The 26,747-nt window shown below is 40.6% G+C and overlaps 1 protein-coding gene across 1 annotated transcript; it reads right to left on the bottom strand.

Annotated features, from left to right (window-relative positions):
- Positions 1-4,674: 4,674 nt before the first annotated feature.
- LOC140756953 (NADH-ubiquinone oxidoreductase 49 kDa subunit-like) lies at positions 4,675-25,519 on the bottom strand. Its single transcript, XM_073092494.1, has 10 exons — positions 25,359-25,519; positions 24,849-24,964; positions 24,049-24,158; positions 23,215-23,416; positions 21,887-22,074; positions 13,717-13,880; positions 12,510-12,629; positions 11,998-12,127; positions 10,463-10,608; positions 4,675-5,150 (listed from the first exon to the last, which is right to left on the bottom strand). Exons 1-10 carry the CDS (start codon positions 25,451-25,453, stop codon positions 5,021-5,023), a joined length of 1,401 nt encoding a protein of 466 aa, XP_072948595.1. The 5' UTR covers positions 25,454-25,519; the 3' UTR covers positions 4,675-5,020.
- Positions 25,520-26,747: the final 1,228 nt, after the last annotated feature.

A 26,747-nucleotide genomic window follows, 5' to 3' on the forward strand; every position in this document is an offset into this window, starting at 1 on the left:
TATAGTACTTTAGCATAAAATTAAAAAATAAAACAACATTAAAATTATACAAAAACCTTTATTATTCACCATAAACTCATCCATACGTTTATTGAAATCCAAATGCACAATAATAAAAAAACAGTAAATCTATAATCTTTCCACACAATATAATATGTTACTAGCCATATTAATTCATGCATTTTTACAATATATTCTCGACTTAATATATACAAGTATAGTTCGCGCCAAACTGCTAGTCCGCTCTGAAGTTGTTGCGAGCAGGTGTAGTCATACAATTTGCTATGGCGACGCGATTGATTTCTATATTCAGAGCGGACTGGCAGTTTTACGCGGACTATACTACCTCTAGTATCACCCCTCGGTGATGCCGTAATTGTTCTGCCAAAATAAATATGGAGGTTGTGGTACTCTTAGTTGTTCGACTCCACAGTGGTGGTGGTTTAAAAATACATAGATTATTAATAAGAGGCGTAAATTCATGAGCATATATCACCTATTTCTGCCTAATAACAGCAGTGTTAAGCGCCGCTGTGTTCCGTTTTGAAGGATGTAGTAAGGGAGACATACTTTTCCGAGGCGTTCCAGCTTAGTCCTCAGGGCTAGCAGCGCATCTGTGGCCGACCTCAGGTAGGAATATCTAATCCTATCTGGGGTTGATTACAGATGTCCATGGACGGCAGTAGCCACTTACCATCAGGTGGACTGCATGCTCGTCTGCTACATCTATGTTATTAAAAATAATAATAATATCCAGTGGTGGGCTAAGGTAGTCGGGGGCCCGGGGCGGAAAGTTGAATTTAGGCCCCCAGTGTAAAAACTTGATTTGATTTCACAAAATTACAAAAGTACATAACTTATTCGCCGACAAATACGATTCCGGTGACCATTTATTTTCACTGATTGATCTGACGACCTTTTTTGCTAAAACACTGTTTGGGGGCCTCCATACCTGGGGACCCGGGGTGGACTACCCCTCCCCCCCTTAGTCCGCTAGAGATAATATCGCTTTGAAATTTCGATATTATGTGTACATACATAGACCTTTCACGTAAATGTTGATAATTTTAATTTGTATCTCTTGTTACGTCTAGTATTAGGGCACCTTTAGAGGTGTAGAGGCCCTGAGCAAGGAATAAGAGGAGGCCCTTCATTATTTTTCGAATTAAAAGGAGCTATTTTTCCAAATATTTTAAATTTTATGGCCTACAAATAAATTGATTACATTTTTGAACGATACTCTTCATACTGTTTGGAAAAATCTTTCAAGTTATATCAGTATTTTTTGTATTATTGGGGCCCCTTTTTTATGGAGGCCTCGAAGAAAATCTTACAAGGTGACCATTCGAAATTTAAAATAATTTTCTATATTATGGGGGCCCCTTCTATGGAGGCCTCGGGGCCCCTTAGCCTTAGCATTGGCTTTACATCCGATCCCTAAAAAGGGTGATCGCAGTGAACCGGCCAACTACAGGCCTATAGCGATAACCTCCCTGCTCTCAAAGGTGATGGAGCGTGTTATAAAAACACAGCTCCTGAGGTACCTCGAGGATCACCAGCTGATCAGCGATCATCAATATGGTTTTCGCAAGGGCCGTTCAGCTGGTGACCTTCTAGACTATCTCACACACCGATGGGCGCAAGCCATTGAGAGCAATGGTGAGGCATTGGCGGTTAGCCTGGATATCGCGAAGGCCTTTGACCGGGTCTGGCATAGAGCCCTTCTCGCGAAGCTTCCATCTTACGGTCTTCCTGAGAGGTTATGCGCATGGGCAACCAGCTTTCTGTCGGAGCGGCACATCAAAGTCGTCGTCGACGGATGCTGCTCTGACACGAAACCTGTAAACGCTGGCGTACCCCAGGGCTCAGTCCTATCTCTCACACTATTCATTCTGCATATCAATGATATGTTGCAACAAGTAGGCAACATACATTGCTATGCAGATGATAGTACGGGAGACGCTATGTATACAGGCCGCGCAAATACCTCTCGGACTCTCGTGGAAGAAAGCAGAATCCGACTTGTGTCTGAAATCGAGGACTCTCTGGAGCAGGTCTCGACATGGGGTCGACTTAACCTTGTTGAGTTTAACCCCACGAAGACACGAGTCTGCGCGTTTACCGCTAAAAAAACCCCATTCATCATAGCGCCACGGTTCCAAGGTATCCCGCTCACCATTGGTAAAAGTGTGGGGATCCTGGGAGTTGACATATCGTGTGACGTGCAGTACCGGGGTCATTTGGATGTTAAGGCGAAGTTGGCATCAAGAAAACTGGGCGTCTTGAACAGAGCGAAGCGGTACTTCAGCGCGGGGCAACTCCTTCTGCTTTATAAGGCGCAAGTGAGACCCCACATGGAGTACTGCTCACATCTCTGGGCAGGGGCGCCCCAATACCAACTTAACCCACTTGACTCCGTGCAGAAACGCGCGGTCCAAATCGTCAACGACCCAGTGATCTCCGATCGGTTAGAACCTTTGAGTTTGCGGAGGGACATAGGTTCCTTCTGTGTGTTCTACCGGCTTTACAATGGTGGGTGTTTCGAGGAACTATTTGACCTGGTGACTACGTCACCATTCCTCCATCGCACCACTCGCCTAAGGATGAAGTTCCATCCACACCAACTGGACTCGTGGCGGTCCTCCACGGTTCGGTTTGCACGGACGTTCTTGCCGCGGACGTGTAAGACGTGGAATGTATTTCCTCCTGAGGTATTCCCGGAGCGCTATGACATGGGGCTCTTCAAAAAAGGTGCAAAAAGAGCTCTCATACAAAGCCGGCGATGCATTGGCGACTCCTCTGGTGTTGCAAATGTCCATAGGCGACGTTGACTACTTTCCATCAGGTAGCACGTCTGCCTAATCGTTAGGTTATACGATAAAATAAAAAAAAAAGATTCTTCCCGATCTTCTCCAGCGCCGCGAGGTGTGCGAAACCGGGCGGCTTTATCTTGCACCTGTAATAGAAAATATATGTGAAATTTCTTATAACATCTCACTAGTAGATGCCAGTATTTTAATATGACCACTAAATAAGAAATCTGACATAACTATTAAAGTTCTTTTATGAAAGAAAATTGTATTTTCTTCAAAATGAGCTTTCCTGAAAAAAACCTTTAGTTTATTTTTTATCATTACTTTCCAGAATTTTATCCTTATAAGCAACACTATCCGATGGTGGAATAATACAGGTGAGTTTTTTTTTCAAAATGAACTCGTTCGATTCCCGGCTAGAGAACAGATTTAAAAATAAATGTAATGATGCAGTTTATGCAGATACTTTTTGTCAACATCGGCGTCGGCATCGGCCTTTCAACATTTTTAGCTATTCCTTTTAGTTTCGGATTTGGCCCTGAAGGCCAATTTGAAAAAATCACCCTGTATATAAATGTAAATGAACTCTAAATTGACTGAAATATGACAAATATGTATATTTGTTGTATAATAATTGTCTATATTATAAAATTATGAAAATATAGTAAAAGGAAAAAATATAAAATGACATAAAATATAATACATGTATATTGTATACGTATATAAAAAAACATGATAAAATAAACAATCGCTTTATCGATTATCTAGTCCTACATACTTACTTTTTACCTCAAATTTTCGGATTACTCAACCGGGAGTCGAACCCAACATTTCAATGAAATATTCTGATGACAAATTGAATAAAAATCGCAGTTGCCTCAGCACAATATAAAGCATAAATATTATAAAACATATTGTGAAAGTCTTTAAACAATATTATATATTACATAAATATTACAAAGTACAGGAAACATAGTAAATATTTCACATGTTATGCGTATTTAAAAGAAATTAATATATATTTTAAAAAGCAATAAATATATTTAAATATTAAAAATTGAAATTAATTTTGATAAATTTTGTAACTTACCATTTCACAGGAACAGCCAATTCAAACCAATTTTGCAAAGTAAATTCAGGTTTCCACTGGAATAATCTTAATTATCGTAATTATGGAATTGGATAGAGATAAATTTAGATAATTAGATAAAAGATAATTTAATTTTAATTAATAAATACAAGGCATTTTAAATTAGAACTTAATGTTTCATTATTTTATCGCAATTTAAAAGAGGGGTTCGAATTCTGCACCGCTTTTTGACTCACAAATCCTATAAATAGATTACCAACACCTTTCAAACCAAACAGAAGACACTGTTATAGGGTAGAAATAGATGTGACTTGATGCCTCCATAAACATATAATTTTTTTATTAGACATAGAATATTCTGTAAAATAATAAAAAATAAAGTTGATTAAAAATCTTATCAAGAGCGCGCTGAAAGTAGTTCAATATGAAAATAAACACATATTTTGAAGCAATCTCAATATTTACTACATAATATCTATTGAAAAATAAAATGTTTTACTAACAAATAATTTATTATTTATCACTTAAAAGTAAACATTTACAATAACATTACATTTGATTTGCTACTTGATTTTGTTTTAGGGATGATCTGACTGTAAAATAGAATTACTGTTAAAAAATAATATTCTTAGGTAAATATTCTAATACCTAATAGCGCCATCTATTATTGAGTAGCGAAAACGTATTATTGCGTACTTACGTAACGTGTTATTGCGTACTTCTAACCGAAAAAAGTATAATCTTAATAAGAACAAATGTATTTTTAATATTTTTTTATGAATATTTTCATCACACATCGAATATAGATTAATATTCATAAGATTTTATTTTACGCTTTAATATTGATGATCGCGATAAAACCTTATCGGCATATAAATTTAACGACACACTCATTATCAAAGTGACATATGACAATCTGTCAAATTCGATATTGACATTTGACAAAATGACAATATTGAGATTTTGTCAAATGTAACTCCGTGTAAATATTTATGCCATTTTATTTTCGACAAGGATGTTACATTTAAACACGTCGCCTATTACATCTTTATTCACCCCCCCCCCCCATTATCCCCCCAGCATTCTATCCTACAGTCAGACGTCCCAGCCCGCACATCTATCGATCGATTTCCCCGAACACGACATCCAATGTCCCGAGGATGGCCACGATGTCCGCCAACATCGAATGCCGACCGATCTTCTCCAACGCTGCGAGGTGAGCGAAGCCTGGCGCCTTTATCTTGCATCTGTAGATAGATAGAGCGCTAATGGTAGTGGAGAACGGCTTAGGAATCTATTTTATTAGTAGGGTTGTTGAGTATAGGGTATAAGGTGAGCACATTGACATAAAGTTCATTATGCTATACAGAATTTGTTTGCAAAAATTAGCTTCCATTCCATTCCGCGACAATGTAAATTGAGCCTAAGGGAGATAGAGGGAGAAGCAGTGATAGCAAAAGGCCTCGGAGACGATGAGACATAAGAGACAGAAATAAGAAAGAGAGAGGAGAGGAGGGGAGAGTAGAGAAATAGGGACAGATAGTATAAAGGATAGTTATGATAAGAGGTTAGAGGAAAATAGATATGAATAGGTCACGTGACAGGACACTAGAGATAGATAGTAATGGTAGAGGTAGTAGTAAGATAAAATTATAGAAGAGAAGATATGAACAGAAGTGAGAGGGCAGAGTAGAGAAATGCCAAGAGGAGAGTAGGAAAAGATTGGAGATAAAGAGGGACAGAAGAAAAATAAAGATAGAGAGGGAAAACGGGAAGGTGGGAAGAGATATAAGAGAAAGTATTATTGCCTTTGTATATTTCAAAATGCATATTACTAATGATATGTAGCACACAGGATTCAATTATGATCAGAAGTATATTACATGCCATGTACACCCAAAGATAGCTACAGATCATTTAAATTCAGGGCGGATACTATAGTCTGATTCATAATTAGGTGTCCAAAATGTAAACAAAGGTGTTGACCTATCAAGAAAATACGTTTCAAATGGTAGTTTATTATTTATGACAATATTAAATTAATACAACAATAATAAAATAATAATCTAAATAATTTAAGATCAATTCACATTTTCTAATATTTATATTACCTCAATATCGTTCCATACAGTAATAATAATAAAAAACAAGGTTTATGGTAGAAAATTAAAATGTGATAATGGTAACACAATCGTAAACCATCATTTCTTGTGCCGTCATTTTTAAGTTCCGTAGCTGATTTTATTCATTTTCGTGATTGTTATTGAACTCGAATGTATTATCGTTTTCATAGCGCGTTTGTTAAATTGTGAATAATTATAAAGTTTTCGTTTTTTGTTGAGTTTGTTAAAGTTATTGTTTCTTGTTAATTTTGACAGTGACATTTCTTTGTTTACATTTTGGACACCTAATTATGAATCAGACTATAGCTACAACGTACTTCGTTACAATTTTCGTTTGAGCGGGAATCGAATCTGACACCACCTGTGGCACGGGTTGTCTTGTTGTGGCACTTTGATCTTAGCCAAAAGGCCGAAAATACGGGTGAGGTAATCGTAAATTATCGTTATTAATAGCCAATCTATCGAATGTTTTATATAACAGAGTTTGACATTTGACAATTTATGCCTATTACAAATTGTTAAATTTCTATTGGTAGGTAAGAATTGGATGGATTAAATATTAATAACAGTAATATCAATCTTTAATAAACTATCGCCCGTTAATAATAAAATCAATCTCAGCTATTTTGTCCCTACTACAATTCCAATTTTGACTTGTTTCTGGGCAATATATGATTTTAGACTGATGACTTGAGACTTCGGGGCAATAATTGTCAAATTTTGAACTTTCGTAGACTAAAATGAATTTTAATTAATTTTACATCCAACGATAATTTATTTCGTTAAAAAAAATCAGTATCAGGATTTAAAATTATTATTATGGCAAACCTATTATTGGATTTAACACACATCCATAACTTAGCACACACACATCAGTGGTGGAAAGAGCCTATGGGTCCAAAAGCTATCATCTGAAAGGGTCATAGCATGACAATGTCGTATGGGTTCACATGGGTATGTCATATGGTCATATGGGTAGCATACAGTTCTGTAGATATACATAACATACATATATATTTTCATATAATATACATACATATTTTCATGATAATATCGTTGACTCTTCTCATGCTAATATATGGAAATTTCTCAAATCTCTCGGTATTTGTAAACCACCTGCAATGGATTACGGTTCTTCCCTTACTCTTAATGATATTAACATTCATTTCTCCTCTACTTCATCATTGAACCCCATAATCCGCTCACAAACCATTGCTTCCATAGCTTCAATGCGGCTTCCTTCTCTCTCAGTCTTCAGTTTTTTTCCAGTCAGCGTCGATGAGGTGAAAAAGACTGTGATATCTATTAAATCTAAAGCCATAGGTTGTGATGAGGTTAACAGGACTATGATTGTATCCATCCTTGACTATATCCTTCCAGTACTCACCCATATTATTAATTATTCACTTAGTTCAGGCGAATTTCCTACCCCGTGGAAAAAAGCATTAGTACGCCCTCTTCCAAAAATTTAATATCCTACACAGCCTAGTCATTTCCGTCCCATTTCTATTCTTCCGTTTCTCTCAAAAGTTTTGGAAGTCTGTGTACATAAGCAATTTTCCCAGTTTATCTCTAAAAATAACCTACTGAATATGTTTCAGTCCGGGTTTCGCTCTGGTCACAGCACCATCACTGCACTTATTAAGGTTACCGATGATATTAGACGAGGAATGGACAGCAAAAAAGTGGGAGTGCTGGTGCTTGTTGATTTTTCTAATGCTTTTAACACAGTCGACCACGATATCCTTATTGCAATCATGTCCTCTTTACGATTCTCGCCTACGGCTGTCGCGTGGTTTACAAGCTATCTTCGCGGCCGCCTACAGGCAGTTTGTTCTGGGCATGAACGCTCAGGATGGGCTGAGCTCAATAGTGGGGTGCCGCAAGGCGGTATACTTTCTCCCATTCTGTTTTCATTATTTATTAATTCGATCACTAAATCTTTTAACTGTTCGTACCATCTGTATGCAGATGACCTTCAGCTGTATATGCTTTCCGATGTTAATGATCTCCAAAATGCTATCTGTAACCTGAATGATAATCTGCAAGCTGTATGGGACTGGTCGATACGTTATGGCGTTGCTGTTAATCCCTCCAAATGTCAAGCAATGCTAGTGGGCGGCTCGCGACTGTTGGCAAAGGTGGATTATGAATCTTTACAACCTATACTTTATAATGGTAATGTAATCCCCCTATGCCAATCAGTTAAAAATCTAGGTTTGCTTAAAGACCATAAGCTCACTTGGCTAGAGCAAACTAATTCTGTGAGCAAAAAGGTCCATGCCACTTTGCATTCGCTTTACAGATACAAACATTTCATTTCAACTCAGACCAAACTCATGCTCGTTCAATCGCTTGTTCTTCCCATTATGGATTTCGGTGATGTGTGCTACCCGGACGGAAGAACTTCTTAATAAGCTGGAGCGCCTACAAAATAACTGTATCCGGTATATCTTCGGTCTGCGTAAGTATGATCATATTTCTGATTATCGTCGCCAACTTAAATGGCTTCCTATTCGCAAAAGGCGTTACTCCAGAATTCTATGTGTACTTTATTCCATTCTAAGCCACGATTCTTCTCCTCCTTACTTAAAGGAATGTTTTCAGTACGTCTGTGAAACTCATGACAGAGTACTTCGTTCATCAACTAATCTCAAGGCTTACAATCCACCAGTTAACACTGGTTTTTATCATTATTCATTTACCATTCAGGCTATACTGCTTTGGAACGCCCTACCCAAAGATATTAGAAAAGCACCTATCGTGTGCTCCTTTAAAAAACAAGTACGCGCGCATTATCTGTCTGACTCCAGTAACTAAGCTGTGTTCAACTTTTATAATAGGTATATGATTTTATATATACTGTATATGTATTTTATATGTGTATATATTATGGTATTGTTATATTTATTGATATATTAAGATTACATAATATGTGTAAATTTGTTTATGTATATATATGTATATAATATATATTTGTATATATTTTTCGTATATATATATTCATTTCCCTTTTTTGCATTGTTTTTTTCATTGTTTTTTAACGTAACACCCACCACAACATTTCTCCATCAACAAGGGTTAACTGGTGGAGAATGCCACTAGGCATTAAGTTCGCCCTTTGTAACCACTAGGTTTACAATAAAGTTTAAATAAATAAATAAATAAATAACAATCACTCACAGGTTCCATCCCATCACCATCACCAAAACTTATGGACTTCACCACTGGATCACCCACGAAAACTTTACAATTTATTGTTTGGGTATTTTACTTTTTATCATGACATCATAATATTGTACATTTCTTTATTTCCCTTTTACTTCGAAGAGTAAAATTTATTTATTGCAATCATTTTATAATAATATAAATCGTTTTAGTCCTGCCATGAATTATAATTTCACTAAAATATTTTTAACTAGCAGTACTTAAATTTTTTTAACATTACCCTCCGCAGTCGGTTAAGAATACCATGCAATTTTGCAGTTTCACCTATGCTAATATTATAAAGTTTGTAACTTTGTTTGTTTGTTTATCTTTCGTTTGTCTTATCTCTGGAAATACTGAACCGATCATGAAAATTCTTTCACAATCAGAGAGCTACACTATTTAGGAGTGAACAAAAAGCGGACGAAGCAGCGGGTACTGCTAGTATATTCATATTTTTTACGAACACTTTTATTTTTATTATTTTATATTTATATTTTACTTTTATACTCTGAATATAGAAATGAATCGCGTCGCCATAGCAAATTGTATGACTACACTTGCTCGCAACAACTTCAGAGCGGACTAGCAGTTTGGCGCGGACTATAACATAATACATGCATTAAAAAGCGACACAGTTGCAAAGCCAATATCACACAGCATCCCCTGTGTTTGATGTTAGACCCTTAACCATGTTTCATCCCCTTAACAGTTCTTTAAATATGAGAGAAGAGGGGTAGTGGGTATTTCGAAATTGGGTATTATCCCAATCTTAAAAAGAAAAATATTTTGTTAATTTGGCAAAAAGAGAGATTTTTTAATATTCATACCCTTTTTTAATTAAGGTGATATTAACTCAAAATTGAATTTTAATAATTCTAAATAAATAAATAACGTCTTTTGCTAAATAAATAACGCTTTGCGCGTCAGACCGGTATGGTGAGACCGCTCCGCCACGCACGTCTGATGAAAAATACGTATGATGCCGTTTTTTTTGCTGATTCACATTTGCTGATTCATTACACGGATTGTTTGGTTGTCACAAAATTTTTTTAGCTAGTTAGGAACTGTTTGGCCCCTAGTATCGGAGGCTTCCGCTGACCGCCCCTTCCGCACCTCCCTTAGTCCGCTAGAGTCGCTCCCCCCTCCTCTCACAATTATAACACCCACTCAACCCTTAACCTATATTACCCCATCCTTTTACACCTCGACAAAAGTACAATTCTTACCTGTAGGGCTTAGAATCACCGTCAGAGACGAGATAAATACCAAACTCGCCCTTGGGGGCCTCGATCGCAGTGTACGTTGACCCAGGGGGCACTTGGTACCCTTGAGTGAAGAGCTTGAAGTGGTGGATCAGGGCTTCCATGGAGGTCTGGCAAAAAAAACAAAAATTTGTTATTTTTTATATTCTTTTAATAATTTTACCTTTTCAGGTAGAGTGGCTACCTGATGGGAAGCAGTTACTGCCAGTGGAATTTTGAAAGATAATTAAAATTTGCTACAAAAATTCTTCTTACATAGACATTTATTACATTTTTAATTGTAATGTCTTTTTTATATGATACGAGTTTGCGGTTTCGCTCGCGTTACGAAGTAATATTTTCATCCCCTATTTTATTCCCTTGGGGGTAGAATTGGGGGGGCTCAGACACTGGTCGATGATGCGGAGGGACTGTCTCATCTCCTACAGAGTACACTAGAGTACCTTCATCTCCTCGCGAGAGGGCGGTGTCAGCTTCGCGTCGTCGGTCTTGATCTCGCCGGCCGGCATCTGGTTCAGACACTGGTCGATGATGCGGAGGGACTGTCTCATCTCCTACAGAGTACACTAGAGTACCTTCATCTCCTCGCGAGAGGGCGGTGTCAGCTTCGCGTCGTCGGTCTTGATCTCGCCGGCCGGCATCTGGTTCAGACACTGGTCGATGATGCGGAGGGACTGTCTCATCTCCTACAGAGTACACTAGAGTACCTTCATCTCCTCGCGAGAGGGCGGTGTCAGCTTCGCGTCGTCGGTCTTGATCTCGCCGGCCGGCATCTGGTTCAGACACTGGTCGATGATGCGGAGGGACTGTCTCATCTCCTACAGAGTACACTAGAGTACCTTCATCTCCTCGCGAGAGGGCGGTGTCAGCTTCGCGTCGTCGGTCTTGATCTCGCCGGCCGGCATCTGGTTCAGACACTGGTCGATGATGCGGAGGGACTGTCTCATCTCCTACAGAGTACACTAGAGTACCTTCATCTCCTCGCGAGAGGGCGGTGTCAGCTTCGCGTCGTCGGTCTTGATCTCGCCGGCCGGCATCTGGTTCAGACACTGGTCGATGATGCGGAGGGACTGTCTCATCTCCTACAGAGTACACTAGAGTACCTTCATCTCCTCGCGAGAGGGCGGTGTCAGCTTCGCGTCGTCGGTCTTGATCTCGCCGGCCGGCATCTGGTTCAGACACTGGTCGATGATGCGCAGAGATTGTCTCATCTCCTACAGAGTACACTAGAGTACCTTCATCTCCTCGCGAGAGGGCGGTGTCAGCTTCGCGTCGTCGGTCTTGATCTCGCCGGCCGGCATCTGGTTCAGACACTGCTCGATGATGCGGAGGGACTGTCTCATCTCCTACAGAGTACACTAGAGTACCTTCATCTCCTCGCGAGAGGGCGGTGTCAGCTTCGCGTCGTCGGTCTTGATCTCGCCGGCCGGCATCTGGTTCAGACACTGGTCGATGATGCGGAGGGACTGTCTCATCTCCTACAGAGTACACTAGAGTACCTTCATCTCCTCGCGAGAGGGCGGTGTCAGCTTCGCGTCGTCGGTCTTGATCTCGCCGGCCGGCATCTGGTTCAGACACTGCTCGATGATGCGCAGGGATTGTCTCATCTCTTCGACGCGGCAGAGGTACCTGGTTAATACATTTTGGTTTACATAAAATTTCAGTAGGCTTTTATTACATCGATGTAATAACTAAGCTAAGTACCCTTTTTTGTTTTGGATACCCTAGATCAACTTAGCCTGTTTAGGATCTTTTATTTTTCCTCGATTTCTAGTAATCTAGATTTTTTTGAAGTTAACGCAGTCAAATTACACACATGAAGCTACGTCAGGTCCATTTGAAAAAATAATCTTAACTCATTATAAAGAATCATACGAAGAATCCATAAATAAATAGATTTTAAAGAACTAATAATACATTTTCTGCTGCTTCGACACTTCACACAATAAAATTATTCTTAACGTTAGACAATTTAATGATTTTTATCATATTTTGCTTTCGTTTTCCTCACCTATCATAACAGTCACCATTCGTACCGATGGGTACATCGAAGTCCACCAGGTGGTAGGCGTCGTAGGGCTGCGACTTGCGCAGATCCCACTTGATCCCGGAGCCGCGGAGCATCACACCACTATAAAAAACAATACAATTAAATTAAAATATATATAAAAGTAAACATTTTTTTACAATATCTATTACACTCTGCACCCTTCACATACTCAACTACCCCTAACACCACAGTACCCTCCGAATTGCCCTCTACCCAAACTTTCATATCCCACTCTACCCCTCGAATCTCTCTACCCCCAAAGCACTACTTTCCGTACCCCACTCGATACCTCCCAAATCCCACGCTACTCTCGAAGCTCCATATCATGCTAACATTATTCAAACCTCTGTCCCCCTACCCCCCGTACCCCACTGTACCCCCCGCACACCTGAAGCCGTAGTTGAGCGCGTCCTGAGCGGACACGATCCCGATGTCCTTGGTCCGCTGCACCCAGATCCTGTTGGTGGTGAGCACGTCCTCCACCTCGTCCAGCCGCTCGGGGAACTGACCCCCTACCCCCCGTACCCCACTGTACCCCCCGCACACCTGAAGCCGTAGTTGAGCGCGTCCTGAGCGGACACGATCCCGATGTCCTTGGTCCGCTGCACCCAGATCCTGTTGGTGGTGAGCACGTCCTCCACCTCGTCCAGCCGCTCGGGGAACTGACCCCCTACCCCCCGTACCCCCCGCACACCTGAAGCCGTAGTTGAGCGCGTCCTGAGCGGACACGATCCCGATGTCCTTGGTCCGCTGCACCCAGATCCTGTTGGTGGTGAGCACGTCCTCCACCTCGTCCAGCCGCTCGGGGAACTGACCCCCTACCCCCCGTACCCCACTGTACCCCCCGCACACCTGAAGCCGTAGTTGAGCGCGTCCTGAGCGGACACGATCCCGATGTCCTTGGTCCGCTGCACCCAGATCCTGTTGGTGGTGAGCACGTCCTCCACCTCGTCCAGCCGCTCGGGGAACTGACCCCCTACCCCCCGTACCCCACTGTACCCCCCGCACACCTGAAGCCGTAGTTGAGCGCGTCCTGAGCGGACACGATCCCGATGTCCTTGGTCCGCTGCACCCAGATCCTGTTGGTGGTGAGCACGTCCTCCACCTCGTCCAGCCGCTCGGGGAACTGACCCCCTACCCCCCGTACCCCACTGTACCCCCCGCACACCTGAAGCCGTAGTTGAGCGCGTCCTGAGCGGACACGATCCCGATGTCCTTGGTCCGCTGCACCCAGATCCTGTTGGTGGTGAGCACGTCCTCCACCTCGTCCAGCCGCTCGGCGAACTTCGAGGAGAACTCGTATATGTCGTCCATTAGACCCAGGGGCATGTCCTGAAAGAACAATATATCATCATTCAAACATAGTGCAGAAATATTATGGAACCCCCCACAGTTTTGGTTACCGTTGCTACTTGCCTAGACGTACGCTCCGCCTTTGCTAGAGGAAGTTATTGCTGGTGTCCTAGCCATCCGTCTCTTGTTATACAAGGATTGCGGCTGACCAAGTACGGATCTCGGCTTAGTTCAGTTACGCAAATGTAGGCACAAGGGAGACACTAGCTAGTAGATACCTTGTGACGTATGTGGTGTGTCCAGCAAGCGGGAGTGTTATACTCGTGACAATTTAATAGGCCCATTTTGAGGCGATGTCCACTAAGATCCATTGCAAAAATCCATTGATTGATCTTTTTGCACTTTTTTTGTCCACTTTAATCCATGATACAGGATTTTATTCAAAGTGGATCTTTTAGGAATAACGGGTGTCGGAAGATCCATTATGAATAAAAACATACGAAGAAACATAACTTTTTTATGGCTCAAAAACACACAAAAGAAAAAATACATAAAAAGATCCCTATTTAAGTTTATTTTGTGTGTTATTGAGCCATAAAAAAGTTATGTTTCTTCGTATGTTTTTATTCATAATGTATCTTCCGACACCCGTTAGTCCTAAAAGATCCACATTGAATAAAATCCTGTATCATGGATTAAAGTGGACAAAAAAGTGCAAAAAGATCCATCAATGGATTTTTGCAATGGATCTTAGTGGACATCGCCAATTTTGACACAGGCCATCGCTAGTGCTTAGTGCGCATATGATATACAAATCGATAACCAATGAAAGCGATATTTACAACAAATCGAATACAATCCCACATCGTATTGTATAGATTAGTTAATAGTTTGTAAGCAGAATATTTGTTTCATATTTTTCTAAATCATCTAAAGATTTAATAAAAAGGAGAAAAGAAAGCAAATTTTAGGGTTATTTAAGAAATGTTATCATGTTTAGAAGTTGAAATAAAGCATCGCTCGTTCTTTGGTACACTGTATTTTTTTTTCGTTCACTAAGAAACAAGTCTTGATTATTTTATTGTTGTTATAATGAAAAAGGGATAAATAATTAATTATTGGAAATTCTAAGTTTCGATTATTTGAAAGTCAATCGATTATGGTTTCTTCCGAATGCTTCGAAGCCGCAAGCTCTAGCCGTCACGTGGTCGTAAGCTGCCTACTACAAAGTTACTTTAAAACATTAATGACATTAGGATGGCATGTGTCAAAATGGGCCTATTAAATTGTGACGACTTTAGTAATGAGTTGGTAGTAACACCCAGTGTAATAGAGGACCGAACGCTGCACCGCTGCCTCAAGGCAGTTCACAACACCGGTGGGCAGTGTACCCACTGAAATGAAATGAAATGAAATATATTTATTTTGTATAGGCCAACGGCGGCACTTACAAATTGTCAGTTACAATATTTTCTTAAACTACTACCGGATCGGAACGCGACCTCTACTGAGAAGATCCGGTAAGGAGACTGAGGAGATTGTCCGGGTAAGGAGGGATCCCTCGAGGCCTGTGAACCCTGCGCCATGCGGCGAAGTCACGCCGCGGCATGGGACGACCTTATAGCTAATACCCAGTGTAGACTACTCACTAGAGCCTCCCCATATCACACTAATAGAAAATACTGGCCTAGCAGTGCTATTGATGGTTTGATGACGTCATCAATTCAGGTGTGTGTCCAGTCACTTTCCCAATACCTTATACCTGTGACTTAAGTCCTCCTCACTGTGAGATGGACCCATGCTCATAGTGGGTCAAAAATTGAAAATGACGAAGTGTTCTATTACATTTAATACTGGTATTATCATCCCAGTTCTCAAAAAGGGCAGTAAAAAGAAATGTACTAACTACCGTGGTATTTCTCTGCTGCCGAGCGCGTACAAAGTTCTATCCTATATCCTACTGACGAGGTTAGAACCGATCGCGGAAAAAATCCTAGGGGATTATCAGTGTGGGTTCCGTCGAAACCGGAGTTCAGTGGATCAGATATTCCTCCTGAAACAACTGATGGAGAAGAAATGGGAATACGCGCAAAATATCCATGCCCTTTTTGTGGACTTCAAAAAGGCCTATGACAGCATAGATAGGAGTGCTCTCTATGAAATTTTAAGGAAACTAGAGATCCCGGCTGAACTCGTTGACAAGATAATCGTGGCTACTAATGACAGCACGATGCATGTCCGAGTTGGGAACGAGTTGACCGACGACTTTGCGGTGGTTACCGGATTGAAGCAGGGGGATGCTCTGTCACCTGTGCTTTTCAATTTGGTCTTAGAGTATGTTTTGAGAGAAGTGAATGCACTGGACTCAGACATAGAACTCGGGGGAAAGCATAAGGTAATAGGGTACGCTGATGACCTAGCTCTGTTGGGAGGAAGCCGTGAAGAAGTTATCGAAGCCGCTAGTATCCTGGAGAAAGAAGCAGAAAAGGTGGGTCTCAGAATCAACCAGGACAAGACAGAGTATCTCCACATGAAGCGGTATAAGGACACTCGAACTCAACTGCAAGATCTACGCGTTGGAGATACCTGCTACAAACAGGTTTCCAAATTCAGATACCTGGGCTGTACTGTTACGGATAAACACTCACGAGAGGAGGAAATCGGCACACGAATCCATAACGCCCTACGTTGCAGTGCAGCTCTTCACAAGGTTCTGGTGTCCAGGCTATTGAGTAGAAGAACTAAGCTCCGAATATATAAAACCGTAATAAGGCCCGTCCTTATTTACGGGTGTGAAGCGTGGACACTCACACAAAAGGAGGAAAATAGGCTGTTGGTAGCAGAACGAAAAATTTTACGGAAGATTCTGGGACCAGTCCAGTCCGATAGTGGGGAATGGCGATCCCGTACAAACGAAGAGATTGAAGATCTAGTGGCCGAGCCTAACATCATAGGAGTAATCAAATCCCACCGTCTTCGCTGGCTTGGCCACGTTGTAAGAATGAGCGAGGATCGCGGCGTCAAGCGCGCGTACTTGGGGCGTCCAAATGGTCGACGCCCTGTTGGCCGCCCAAAATACCGCTGGGCAGACAGGGTCGAGGCAGATTTGCGCGAACTTAAAGCCAATAACTGGCTCGAGATTGCGCAAATCAGGGACAAGTGGCGAAATCTCGTGTCGGAGGCCAAGACTCACTTCGGGTCGCTGCGCCAGCGGAGTAAGTAAGTAAGTAAGTTCTATTTTGACAGAAGATCCGTGCCCAGTAGTCGAATACACTGATACTGATCACAGCAGTTGAACATATTATTACAATTAATGCATTGTGGACTTCCTTGATTCTGAAACGAGACCCGTGCCTAGAAATAAGATAGATTTTTAAGCCAGTGCTAACAAACCCTCTGTAATAGAATGTGATCTAAATCACTATAAAGGAAAACCTGTGCCCAACAGTGGAACTATTTGGCGATAATGTACCCCAGCAGTGGGCTAGACTACGTACGAGCGCCACTCCCCCCGGGCGGATGTACGCCGCGTGCATTCGGGCGCCGCTCACTCGCTCGTAGAACTCCATCATCTTCTCGCGCTCCTCGAACAGCCAGAAGAACGGGGTCAGCGCTCCACGACCAGGGGGCAATGACCTTGACCCTTCACACTCTGAGAGATCAGGGAGCTATGCCTTCATCATCTTCATCATCTTCTGGCAATGACCCTGACCCTTCTCTGAGGGGACCACTCTGGTAATAGGTAACGATGAAGCCTCCCCATATCACACTAATAGCTCGGCAGCTTGAATGCTTGCCGAAGTGTTATTGATGGATGGATGACGTCATCAATCCAGGTGTGGGTCAGGTCAATATCGAAATACATAAACACTGTGTCTTAAGTCCTCCTCACTGTGAGATTGACGGTGTGTGTTTGGTTATTATGGTAGCACCTAAGAAGTATAGTCTAAGCCATTCCTACTGTGACAGGGGTCCCATGCCCAGCAGTGGGATAAGTTAGGCCCAGCAGTGGAGCCCAGCTGTGGGTGGTTTAGGCCCGCGTTTCCCAACCTGTGGTTCGCGAGTATATGTATGGGGGTCCGCGGTGTCATCACTGGACCATACGTAAATCGCTCATTAAATGCAAAAGGGCCGCTTTACTGCTATTTTCAACCACATACCTATGTTGTGAAAAGGCATTGTCTACTCTTGTTTATACAAAAAACAAATACAGAAACAAATTACAAGCATCTGATTTGAGATTACAGCTTAACTAGGTACTAACCTTTAAATTATTTTATTTTTCATATTTTTCATAATAAACAGTTATAATTACCTTCTTTATTTTTTTTTGTACGCCACAAACCATCCAGATGGCACTGCACATGCAGGAACGGCAATAATTATAAAGTCAAAAATTAAACACCATGAACAACCACAATTTAGAAAGCCCCATATACAAGCAACAACATTAGCTGTAGAAGATGTAAATGGAACGTTTAATGTGTCCGCCATATACTGTCCACCTAAGCATACAATAAAAGAAGAGCAATATGAGGAGCTGTTCAAAACACTGGGACTACGCTTCATAGCAGGAGGTGACTGGAATGCTAAACATGTACACTGGGCCTCAAGACTTACCACCACAAGAGGCAGAGAACTCAAGAAAGCTATAGACAAGAACCATCTCACCACAATCTCAACTACAGATCCAACCAACTGGCCAACAGACCCAAACCGCCTCCCAGATGTGATAGACTTCTTCATTGTAAAAGGCCTATCGAGACTGTCTCATCAAATAGAAACATGCTTGGACTCGAACACCAATCATGTTCCGGTGATCCTGACTATAGGCAATTCTGTTCTAAATATGGACAATAATGGTAAACTCTACAATAAACGCACTGACTGGAACTCCTACAGGGAAGCAGTTCAGGAAAGTTTAAAACTAAATGTACCATTAAAAACAGAGACAGACATCGACTGCGCCGTACGCATATTAACCTCAGTAATACAGGAATGCTGTTGGAGGTCCACTCCTGAAGTCACCGAACGCTCCCCCCAGAGTAAAACATACTCGGAATCCATAAGACAAAAAATACTAGAAAAAAGACGACTGCGTAGAGTATGGCATTCTAGTAGACACTCAAGTGACAAAAAGAAACTAAATAAATCCATCCAAGAACTCAAGACGCTTATTAAGGAAGCAAACAATATTGCTGTAGATAGCTATCTGGAAGGACTAACAGCAACAAAATACACCAATTACTCACTATGGAAAGCCTGTAAAAACCTTGGTCGGCCACTACAACAAACACCACCTTTACGGTCACCAAACGGTCAGTGGATTAGAACTGCCCAAGAAAAAGCAGAGGCATTTGCTAAGCACCTCAGCCAAGTATTTACACCAAACGATGCTGCACCAGATGCGGATGAAACAGACATCGACTTCACTCTCAGCCAAGATCCCCAACTGGACATACCTCTGAAATTAGTGACACCCAGTGAAATATATAGAAACCTCAAGTCACTTAAGAGCAATAAAGCCCCGGGATACGATATGATCGACAAAAAGGTCCTTAACGAATCACCGCGTAAAGTTATGGTGTACTTAACGATGTTATTCAATGCAGTAATAAGAGTTGGATACTTTCCAGACCTATGGAAAGTATCAAATGTTATAATGCTGCAAAAACCTGGAAAACCCATTCATGAGATCACATCGTACAGACCTATCAGCCTCTTGCCGATAATGTCAAAGCTTCTGGAGAAGTCACTACTTCACAGAATATCACACGTCATTGAAGAGAAGTCAATCATCCCGGAACACCAGTTTGGCTTTAGGAAAGAACACGGGGGGGATTACGGTTCTTACGGCGCCAAGATTTGAATGCGGATCCGTATAGATTTCGATGAGACAAGACGAAAAGTAAGAATAATTTTTTTTGATATCTCGCTTAGTTTTCGAGATATCGATACTCAAAAATTATTCGAAAATTTCGATTTTTTGCGTTTTAAAAGTGAAATTGCCGAGGAACGGCGTGGCGGAAACGGGTGCGACTGGTATCTCCGGATAGGGGAGGACGTGCAGAATACGGTAGAAGAAAAATGAAGAGAATTCGTTAAGAAACGGCGGAGGAAAATGAGAAAAACCAAAAATTGATTTTTGAAAAACGGAGAAAATTATATTTAAAAATTTAGAAAACGGAGAGAAACGGAAGTAGTATGTGCGAAAACGTATCGTTGAGACGAGTACGATGGTATAAAATAATTAGAAATCGGGCAAGGGACAACGAAGTTAGAGGTGATTGAAATTTGAATTGGTATTGGTTAGGTTAGGTTAGGTTAGGTTAGGTTAGGTTTAGGTTAGGTTAGGTTAGGTTAGGTTTTTTTTTATTATTATTATTATTATCATAATAATAGTGATAATCATGATAAAGGATAAAATATATCTTCAAAAAATTTTTCCAATAAAATTCCAACATTTTTAATAATGTATTTATTAATATCTTGAAAACTAAGCAAGATATCGAAAAAAAATATTCTTTGTTTTCGTTTTCTTTTCCAAAAATCTATCGAAATACATCATTAAAAGAATTTTTTTTATTTTATTTTTCGATTTTTAAATATCGATATCTCGAAAACTAAGCGAGATATCAAAAAATTTTATTCTTACTTTTCGTCTTGTCTCGTCGAGATCTATAAGGATCCGCATTCAAATCTTGGCGCCGTAAGAATCGTAATCGTGCCAGAACACGCGACTGTAGAACAGGTACACAGAGTCTGCAGAGTGATTAGAAAATCAATGGAAAAAAAAGAATATTGCTCGTCAGTCTTCCTGGATATACAACAAGCCTTCGACAGAGTTTGGCATAAGGGTTTGCTATATAAAATAAAAGCAACATTACCACACACATTCTATAATGTCCTCAAATCGTACTTGTCTGATAGATTGTTTCAAGTCAGGGAAAGTGACTGCACCTCATGTTTTCATGAAACATCTGCAGGCGTCCCACAGGGATCTGTGCTGGGACCGATCTTATACACGTTGTATACGTACGATCTACCCCAAAACGATGATGTTACCATAGCAACCTTCGCTGACGACACAGCTCTACTTTCATCGAACAACTGTCCGATTAAAGCTTCTAAGGTCCTACAGAACAGCCTAAACGAAATTGAAAAATGGCTAGCCAAATGGAGGATTGCAACTAGTGTATCTAAGTCAGTGCACGTAACATTCCCACTCCGAAAGGGCGATTGATCACCAGTCAGCCTAAATGGCGTCCAACTACCACACCAAAACACTGTAAAGTACCTCGGCATGCACTTGGATCGTAGACTCACTTGGAAAAAACACGTCCAAACAAAAAGGGATGAAATTAATCTAAAATACTAGAATCTAAGGGTCTCTACTGGCTACTTGGACGAAACTTAAAACTATCCACTGACAACAAGCTGCTCATATACAAAACAATACTGAAACCCATTTGGACTTATGGTATACAGCTGTGGGGCACGGCAAGTACCTCTAATGTTATGATCATCCAACGAGTACAAAATTACATCTTAAAACAAATATCAAATGCACCTTGGTTTAGTAGAACAACAGAGGTCCATGAAATCCTGAACATACCCATGGTAAAAACAGAAATAGAAATTCATGGAGAAAAATATAAAAGACGCCTACAGAGTCACCCCAACCGACTGACGGGGCAGCTGGCAACTGCAGTCACTGAACGTCGCCTAAAAAAGCGGCGGGATATGTTCGATGACGCGTGACTAATAGTCCGAAAATAAAGAAAGGGTCGGCTCCGCTGGGAGCAGTTCCCTACAAGCCTTATAAGACTCACAACACATCTGTTTATAGTCGCAGACAGACTGATCGCAGATGCTAACACAAAAAAAAAAAAAAAAAAAATTTTGTATCTGTAATAACTAAAATAAATACCTAATCCGTTTATTTTGCTGTTTATTTTATTAAGGGGGTCCGTGAAAACTGTGCTTGATTTCCTAAGGGTCCGTGGACTGAAAAAGGCTGGGAAACGCTGGTTTAGGCTACTCACAAGCGCGACTCCCCCCGGGCGGATGTAGGCAGCGTGCATACGTGCGCCGCTCACTCGCTCGTAGAACTCCATCATCTTCTCGCGCTCCTCGAACAGCCAGAAGAACGGGGTCAGCGCTCCGACGTCCAGGGCGTGGGCGCCGACCGCCATTATGTGGTTCCGGAGACGGGTTATCTCCGCGAAGAGCGCTAAGATATAATAAAAACAATATAACTTAATGTAGATAAGGAAAGTATGATATTGTGAGTAAATATTGAGGGTAAACGCGCAAGAAAACATAAAAATAAAATTTACACAATTATTACAACATTTCTACTAGGTAAGGGTCACCCGATGGTCGAAATTTGACCATAATTTTAATTATATAAAATAACAATGTAACTAAATAAGGTAGATTCCTACACTGTATATTTTGTAAAATTTACACTTTGTATAAAAATGTAAGTTAGATAAACAATGTTTTTAAAACAATGTGTTCGCTTCAGAAAAACAATGTTTTCATTTAATAAACCAAGTAATTCTAAAAAAAATCTTGATTTCCAGACCGCAATGCAGTATACAGTAGAAAAGGAGCAAATTTTTAAAAATACAGTAAATCTACTGTAATCACAGTGCATCTGGAAACACTGCCGTAAACAATAGAGTATATGCATATGTATGTGTTTGTGTCAAATTCGTGGTAGTGTGTGTAATGATTTTTTATTTATTTAATGTACTTTCTATGCATAATTAAAAAAAACAGGATTCTGCACTTCTTCTCTCTATAAACTGTAACTGTGGCAAATTTCATACTCGTCCGTCCGCGTAATGTTCGTAAAACTTTGTACCCCACAAAGTTTTTGCTCAACGTATTAATATATAGATTCTTTTTATAATATAGGAGTAGCAGACAAGCATTCAGTCCATCTGATGGTAAATGGCTACTGCCCCCATGGACAACTGTAATCAACCCGTCGCCTACACATCGGCTACAAATGCGTACTAAGCTGAAACGCCTCGGAAAAGTATATCTCCCTTACCCCACTGTTTAGAAGGAGTTCTATATGTGTATAAGAAGATGTAGTCTTTGGTTTTGTCTTTGACTTTTAAAAATATTATATTGATTTTTTCTTGTTTTAAGAGTTCGAAATAAAATGGATTCAGCGACAGTTTGACATGTTTGTCTTCTTTTAATATTTTTTATAAATCCCCAACACCCACCCTTCAAACAGGAACACAGCAGCGCTTAACACTGCTGTTATTAGGCAGAAATAGGTGTGGCGCTGGTGCCGCCGGAGTCGAACCACAAAGGGTTCTGCAACTTTCAAAATACTAAACAATATACTCACTCCGAATATACTTCGCCCGGAGCGGTATATCAATATTGAGCAGCTTCTCAACAGCGAGGCTGTAGCACTGTTCGTTGCACATCATGGAGACATAGTCGAGACGGTCGAAGTACGGCAGCGCCTGGGTGTAGGTCTTGTACTCTATCAGCTTCTCTGTACCGCGGTGTAGGAGACCGATGTGGGGGTCGGCTGCGCGGACCGTCTGAAAAAAATATAGTTTTTTGGTATTAGATTCTGGTAGGAAACTAGCATTCAGTTCATCTGGTATGTCGGAAGAAGTTTGAAGGTGGTAGAACCTCAAGGAGAAGCGGCGCATCTGTGGCTAATCGCAGGTAGGAATCTAATCTTATCTGGGATTGATTACTGATGTCCACGGGCGGCAGAAGCTACTTATCATCGGGTGGACTGCATACTTGTCTGATTATAAAACCAGATTATAAAAAAAATAGGAAAGAAGCATGCAGTGCACCTGATGGTAAGAGGCTCATGTTACCGATGAATATCTGCAAGCAGTCCTAGATAAAGATTCCTACCTGAGTTTGACCATTTGGTCGAGGACTACGCTGGAAAGCTCAAATAAATTATGTCTCTACACCCTTCTACCCTACAGCAGCACTTAACACTGCTATCATTGGCAGAAAAGGGTGTGATGTTGGTATCTAAGAGTCGAACCTTTAGGGCTTTTTTTCACTTTAAAATCAGTGTAAGCATAGTAGCGCTAGTAATATGTTAATTTTTAACATAACACTTAGAAGACAATAAAAATTACTTTTGAAAGTTGTTCAGAGGCATTGTTTCTTACTCAGGGCTAAGTATAAAGTTGTCAATTCCTACCTCACCCTCCAGCTCCAACACAAGTCGGAGCACCCCGTGAGCGGCGGGGTGCTGCGGCCCGAAGTTCAGGATCATGTTACGCACTTGCTTCTCTGTTGGGGCCACGATGCCTGCAAACGGGAAGCGTTAATTGTATGTTAAGTAACTACTTACTAGTGCATATAGATTCTGAAGGTGGTAGAACCTTTTGTGGTTCGACTCCGGCGGTACCACTGTCACAACTATTTCTACCTAATAACAGCAGTGTTAGGCGTTGCTGTGTTCTGGTTTGAAGGGTGTGGTAAGGGAGACATAGTTTTTCGAGGCGTTCCAGCTTATTAGAGTGCTGTTAGAGTCGAACCACAAAAAAAAAACGCTTTCTACACTCACAGCCCCACACTAGGATTCCCTGTGTTGTGGGTGCCATGGACACACACATAGACAAATACACAAATACCCAGACCCAGAAACAGAAATCTAAATTCATCATTTAGACGTCTGTCTGGCCGGGCATCGAATCTGGGACCCTTTGCGCATCAGACTGGTATGGTGGCCGCTCCGCCACGAGGGTCGTCTACCACAAAACGTTCTAGCACCTTCATTTGTTAATATTAATTAGAAAACATTTGTTTTTTATCAGACTGAAGTAACAGACAAGCATACAGTCCATCTGATTAGGTCCATGGATATCTTCACAAATGTTACTCTGAGGACTGGTCACACCATATGTAATTCAGCCAGCCTCGGTCAAGAGGTTCTAGTTTCTTAACCACTAGGCTATCACTGCTTCTTGTATTAAGTCAATATTCCTAAAAACATACTGTTGTAAGGTGGGTGTTGGAGCATAGCAGTCAGGTCATCGGGATACATGACCGGACCCTGGAACTGCTCCATCCAGTCCTTGTCCGGCATCCATTTGCTGGCATTGCGTTGCGAGCTGAAATAGCATGATACATTTATGTCATCATCCTCCAAAATTGAGATTACTTCGACTCTTCATATCTCAAAATGCTTGACTATTATATCTCACATAGGCAACAGTTTCTATACAATATGTATCACAACATAGCTTATTACAATTTGGCAGAATAACTTAAGGCGCAATAACAATTTCTTTAAATCTAACTTTCCTAACACGATTCTAGAATTACTTTTCACAAAATCTAGAAAACGAAAGTAAAGAGCTTTAAATATACGAATAAATATATAGATTTTTTATAATCTACACGTAAAAATATCGAATTATAACCTTAAATGTTACATAATTTTGTAACACCGAATAAAGTGTCTAATATAATTTTTTTCGTCACAAAAACCTTTCAAACACTTACTTGACATTGTAAACTGCTGGCAAATTCTTCAGTAAAGCCTTCGTAGGGCCTATATTTGCTGCTTTTCGCAACAAAACATTCATTAAGGATACCATTTTGGCTGACACTACGTTCCGATTTAACTACACAATGACAACTGGACGTTTTGACAAGTGACAATAACAATAATGCACAGAAAATAGAAAGTGTCCTCTGGTAAAACTGCTTACAAATCACGAGTGTTTTCATGTAAAAGTATTTTTATATTTTTACTTAGAGATTATGTAACGTAATAAAAATCTCTGCAAAATCAACTATTTATTTTAATTTATGTAAAGTGATTAGAAGTAGGTAAACACTAAATTTACGTACAATGGAACGTAAATAATATGTTTCATCTGTACTATATGCTGCAAAGCGCGAAATATTATGCAAATATTTTACGCATTTTAAATACTATACCATCTAATAAAATAAATGAATCTAGAATTACTATGAACGCCATTGTAATTGTTTTTGCGGAATATACAAAAAAAACGTAATAATAGCAGGTTACCGGTCACTCAAACTGTGCTCTCAAGAGGTAGGTACAGCATAAAATAACTAAAAAAAATACTGGTACTCATACTTTAGCATAGAATAAAAAAATAAAACAACATTAAAATTATACAAAAACCTTTATTATTCACCATAAATTCATCCATACCTTTATTGAAATCCAAATGCACAATAATAAAAAAACAGTAAAATCTATAATCTTTCCACACAATATAATATATTACTAGCTAGCCATATTAATTCATGCATTTTACAATATATTCTCAACTTAATATATTCAAGTATAGTTCGCGCCAAGCTGCTAGTCCGCTCTAAAGTTGTTGCGAGCAGATATATATTGCGAGTAGTCATACAATTTGCTATGGCGACGCGATTCATTTCTATATTCAGAGCGGACTAGCAGTTTTACGCGGACTATACTAGAGGGGTGATGCCGTACTTGTTCTGCCAAAATAAATATGGAGGTTACGGTTTGGAACAACTGTTAGTTGTTCGACTCCACAGATAGATTATTAATAAAAGGCGTAAATTCATAGCGTATATCACCTATTTCTGCCTAATAATAGCAGTGTTAGGCGCTGCTGTGGTCCGTTTTGAAGGGTGTGGTATGGGAGACATACTTCTCCGAGGCGTTCCAGCTTAGTCCTCAGGGTATCTGGGGTTATTACAGATGTCCATGGACGGCAGTAGCCACTTACCATCAGGTGGACTGCATGCTCGTCTGCTACATATATGTTATAAAAAAAAATGTCTCCATACCTGGGGACCCGGGGTGGACTACCCCCCCCCCCCCTAAGTTCGCTAGAGCTAATATCGCTGTTAAATTTCGATATTATGTGTATATACATAGAC

The sequence above is a fragment of the Epargyreus clarus genome, unplaced genomic scaffold (genome assembly GCF_041222505.1).
Source record: "Epargyreus clarus isolate Ecla_fem2 unplaced genomic scaffold, WU_Ecla_fem_2.2 ptg000036l, whole genome shotgun sequence".
NCBI classification, from domain to species: Eukaryota; Metazoa; Arthropoda; class Insecta; order Lepidoptera; family Hesperiidae; genus Epargyreus; species Epargyreus clarus.